Below are 5324 nucleotides of genomic sequence, written 5' to 3'. Positions count from 1 at the left end.
TTGGTCAGCAAGCATCTTGACCTCTTGACAGTAGGTCGAAACATTTGGAAAATGCTCAAGAGAAATGGCACGGGAGTGTAGATTGTCGTGAAAATGCTAAAAAGTCGATCCCAAGCCTTTTTGGTTGTGGTATCACTTTCAAGGATGGTGTTAAGTAAATCCTTGGAAATGGTAGAATAAATCCATTGTAGCACAATGGCATCTTGTCGGTTCCAAAGTTCCAGTGAGATGACAGAGTCTTTCGACGATCCAGCAGAGAGAACGGGTTTGTCCGAGGTGAGATGTTCGATTACATCATGAGCCCGACAATGGATTTTGAACAATTCCGCGCAAGAATTGTACTGACTAGTTTCGATTTCGAGTTTGATAGGGACAGAGTGAACGATGTGATTGATTGTTGAGAGATTGGTAACTTGGTTTGGTCAGCCATGATCAGAAGATGAGAATGAAGAAAAGAACGTGATTAGAATTTTGAAGATTGGATCGAAAGGAAGCCTGATACCATGTAAGTTAATCAATTGAATGTGTCTATTCCCTTGAATGATCGATACACCTATACAGGAGTATGACAACTGCCTAATAGCTAATTATGGGATTGATATCCCTTTGTACAAGTCAATGATTCTATCTATAATGTGATACAATAAGTTCCCTAAATAACTGATATGTTTGTTATGTCTTCAATGACCATATCATTGACCATATCGTTGCCTAATAGTTATATCTCCTTCAAATAGACTCGGATTTAGTAGATCTAAAGGCTCAAACGCTCGTAACTCAAAGGACTACAAATTTCATTTTGATTGTTACCTGAAATTAAGAGCCACGCGTCCGAGAGAGGCCCTTTCCTATCGGTGATATCACCAACATACTCTATATTAATATCCTTCACTAAAATCATTTTGTATCTCGATATAATATGTCCACACTGTCTTTAGGCGAAACTAGTTTTGATAACTATAGCTTAGTTTTTAAAGCTAGAAGCCGAGCTTATTATTAATTATAAACGTATGATAGAGTAGAATGGAACTTATAATCGTATATCAACTAAACTAAAAAGGACAATAAAAAAAACTCTTCTAGTGAGAATAAGCTAATCTCACCAAAGATCTTTGATTCAGCTTTTATTGTATGTAAACCATTAGGCTCAAACCATGCAAATATTTGCTTATGGTTATGTGGTGCAAAACCATTAATAGGCGAACCTAATCCACCACTTTCGGTTGTGGTACTACTTGTGCCAAAACCTACTCATTCCATTCCCATGACATCCTGTCTTTCTCCCAGACTTAGCTTGCTTAACTTCTTACTTTACACAACTCTCTTGCTTTCACACACACACACCTCAACTTGGACGATTTTATCACGGTTGTCTTGTCAATTTTATGGCCGTTGTTCAATAAAAAAAAGTGACCCTCTATATACGAAAACTCTTCGTATATAGTAATAAGTTCAACAATACTAATAAATTTATAAATACTAGAATCAATCAAAACAATACTAATAAAGTCATAGCTACTAGAATCAATAAAAAAACGGTTGTACACTTTAATTTTTTTAATTTCTAAACTCTTAATTAACATATAAACTTAGGTATGTAATATTAGACTAAATTTTTTAGGCTCCTATATTTTTGAGCTATGTGCGACCTCATTATTGAGCCATGTGCGGCCTCACACTTTGTACGCTCCAACATCTGACCCCTGAATTTCATGTTTTGCTTGAAACCTTACCAAATTTTCGGTTTCTTAACCATGCCAATCTTAGAAAGTTAGTCACTTTGCTTTAATTAATCTTCAAACACAAGTAAATTAGGCTTTTAAACATTAAAATAGCAACTAGTACTCCATCTATCCACACATACTATATAAGATTTTAGAGTCGTGTAGCATATTTACTTATACGTGTCAACTCATACGAATGCTTGGTTTGGTTTCAATACCAACTTTTGCCATGATCAAAACTCAAAAACCTGATTTCACTATCATAAAAAATATAGCTGCTAATGTAGATATTTCCCTCAAAAATGAAAAATATTTTATTGAATAACTAAGAAATAAAAAGGGAAAGATGCCTACTTTTTTATATCACCCACTTTTCGTGAATGAAAGGCAAGGCAAGACATGCACCACCTTACCGGTTTAACACTCACTACTCACTTACTCAAAGTATTCCACACTCACTACACCACTTCAACACCAATTATAAATAAAATATTAAAATATACTAAAAAATAATTTTATTGTAATGCTATATATATCATCTAGACTTCTAGGTCATCAATCACATGAAATGTATGCTTACTCTACTAAGTTACGGATAAACCACTATCATAACATATTTTTAATATTAAAAGGGGTTTTCTTAATTCAGACTATCTAGGGAATAAGAGAAATCAGTATTTTAAATATGCACGTACGACCTAATTAGATTATCCCGTGACAGTTTTCAATTTATTAATATGAATAACAAAGAACAATGTCATATGTATTGTATGAATATTTCAACTGAACTAAAGATATATGGTATTATTAAGAATAACAATAACATATGAGTTAGATTATTTCAACTAAACGAAACATATATGGTTATTATGGCTTGTCACATTTGAATTTGGACATTTCTTTGTTTTCTTTAGTAATGGCAATCCACCAGTGATGCGGCTGAGAAGACCAGAGGCCGTTGTTGCAAGTGGACATCATTGACGGCCTCTGAAGGTGGAAGGTTTAGATCTAAAGACATGTCATGAGATTTTGCAGTAATTTGGGTGGTTATAGGCGGAATTGTGCGGTGTCTTCTCATGTGACCACCTAGAGCTTGTCCTGAAAAGAACTCGGATCCACATATTGAGCATTCATGAACGTTTACCTTCTTGTTCTTGTATCCTGACTGGATATAATTATTGTTTGTTGCAAGTAATTTGTTTTCTTCGTGATCGGACAAATTTAGTTTTGGCTGATCGTCTTTTAATAAATCCATTTTCATGGACACCAAAGAATTCCTATCTTCATGTTTAGGTTTCTTTTGACTAGCTCTGTGTCCACCTAGAGCTTGGAATGTAGCAAAAGCGCGGTTACATGTTCTACACTCGTAGTTTTGAAAATTGGGATTTGGTCCAGTCGTAGTGGTGGTGGTGATAATCTCGTTTAGAGGACGAATTTTTAGATTACTAGTTTTGTAATGATCTAATAATTTGTGTTCCTTGAGTGGAGAAACACTTTGAGCTAACATAGTCAAGCAATTCGCCATGTCTTCTTCTTCCTCTTCATCCAATGATGACTGAACACCACCACTATTATAGGAGCTAGAAGTTGCCTCAACTATTCCAAATGAAGAACAAGGCCTTCGATGCTCGTCGATACGCTTTCTTGTAATGAATTGGTGCGATCTATCACGATTTGTGCTCATCTTAGATTCTGGATTTAAGTCCATTTATATGCAACTTGATGTGAAGCTTGTTAGAGAGAGTTGGTAGAGGTTATGGATTATGGAAAAAGAGTGAGCAAATTGGTCCATATATATATGTACATTATTGAATAGTATAACTTGCTGAAAATTTTGACAGAAAATGATAATATTATAAACTGATTATAATCCATGGTTTAATAACAAACAATATTTTTTGGTGACAACTTTGTCCCAAATTTTTTTATCAAAAGATGATTTTTGTTGTATTTTTATTTTTTTATTTTTGTTTCCATTAAATGGCATGTTGAGCTAATTTGAGTTTCATAAACTTATTAGATTACAAATGTGATACAATGGTTACCAGGAGGTTATGACTTCATTTTTGTAAATATTCAAAGAAATATTATAGAATAGATATAAGCTCAAGCCTTATTAGTGTATTAGATTATGTATATAGACCAGACCCAATTGTATAGGCGCGTGATTTTTTTTCCTTGCCCTTTCTTATACTAAGTTTTCATTCAGTTAGTCCAAAACACGTTTGAGAGGTAATTAATTAGTCCAAATCACACTGAAACAAAAGAAAGATGAAATGTTAGATGAGAAGTAAAGTTATGCCACACAAGAGATATAATTACAACATGCCTAAATGAATTTATGCACAATGACACAGATTAGCATATTCTACCATTGCAAAACAAATGGTCAAAAGATTTACGAGTATATAAAGTTATAATATTAGTTCAAATATAGTATTTGCACTCTCTTAGTTGCTTACCAAAACTGCACTTCTGAAAGTAACATTTTTGATCAATTCATGCTTTCAAAATCTACATGGATCCTATAGGATCGTTTTGGCCCAACAACGGCTCTAATATATAAACTAATGAGTTCCCTTTACTCTAAACCAATTGGAGATAAAAGAGGTTCCCCTAAGCTTATATAAACATAACATTATGGGACTTTGATTTGTACGTACCGTTTAACTAATTATCTCCATCAGATACTGTAAGGATTATAGGACCCAAACAATAAGATTAATCACTGAGATGAATCACCCACTTCGACAAATGAAAGAACAATAATAAAAATTAAAGAACGCGAGATTTAACGTGGTTATATGTAATCGAATGTCGATTACTTTAATCCACGGACCAACTAAGGAGATTTTATTGATATAATTCGTGATACATGTTAGGGGTTACAATGGTATGCTTATATAGGCCAAAAACTACAAGGAACCTACTTGGAGAACAAGAAAATCGTCAATATGGAAAGTTCCTCGCAGCACCTAGTCGCGTCGCGCCCAGATGGGGCCACGACGCGCTTTTACTTGTAAATCCCAATCAGAGCTTTTTCACAAACTGATGTGATGTTCCATGATGAGCCGCGGCGGGCCAATTCATGGCCGCGGTGTGCCTCCCTGTTCGTCTGAATCCTTTTGTTTTGTTATCCTTCACATCCAACAATCACCCACTTGAAGGATAGACTAAACACTACTCATCTTGTCAACCCAAAACTTCAACAAGCTAACCAAGATCGTCGAACCACCCTTTACCACCAAACTCCATTTGGGACACGCACACTCCTATCACATACACCATATAAGCAGACTTTCGATACAAGGTCTTCAACACTTCTTTTTAGAATCGAATCATCATCTCTCTATCTCCCTAGTCGGTCACCTCCTTCTCATTAGTTCATGAGAAGACCCGTTGAGGCTATGCAAAACCTCAACTTGTCCATTGATACCACCTTAGTAAACATATCCGCAGGATTCTTCATACCAAGGACTTTCTCCAATATCAAAGTACCATTCTCAATACGTTTTCGAATGAAATGATACCTCAAATCAATGTGTTTCGTACGATTATGAAACACCGGATTCTTCGCGAGATTGATTGCACTTTGGTTGT

The 5324-nt window shown here is 35.0% G+C and overlaps 1 protein-coding gene across 1 annotated transcript; it reads right to left on the bottom strand.

Moving 5' to 3' along the window:
• Nucleotides 1–2508: 2508 nt before the first annotated feature.
• LOC139862899 (zinc finger protein ZAT5-like) lies at nt 2509–3472 on the bottom strand. Its single transcript, XM_071851528.1, has one exon. It carries the CDS (start codon nt 3430–3432, stop codon nt 2635–2637), a length of 798 nt encoding a protein of 265 aa, XP_071707629.1. The 5' UTR covers nt 3433–3472; the 3' UTR covers nt 2509–2634.
• Nucleotides 3473–5324: the final 1852 nt, after the last annotated feature.

The sequence above is a fragment of the Rutidosis leptorrhynchoides genome, chromosome 8, assembly GCF_046630445.1.
Source record: "Rutidosis leptorrhynchoides isolate AG116_Rl617_1_P2 chromosome 8, CSIRO_AGI_Rlap_v1, whole genome shotgun sequence".
In the NCBI taxonomy this organism is placed as follows: Eukaryota; Viridiplantae; Streptophyta; class Magnoliopsida; order Asterales; family Asteraceae; genus Rutidosis; species Rutidosis leptorrhynchoides.
The sequence above is the reverse complement of the archived record's forward strand: the minus strand, read 5'-3'. Positions and strand labels throughout refer to the sequence as shown.

What these genes read in the sequence shown, in the direction of transcription:
- LOC139862899 (XM_071851528.1), bottom strand. Translation starts at nt 3,432, where the DNA reads ATGGACTTAAATCCAGAATCTAAGATGAGCACAAATCGTGATAGATCG.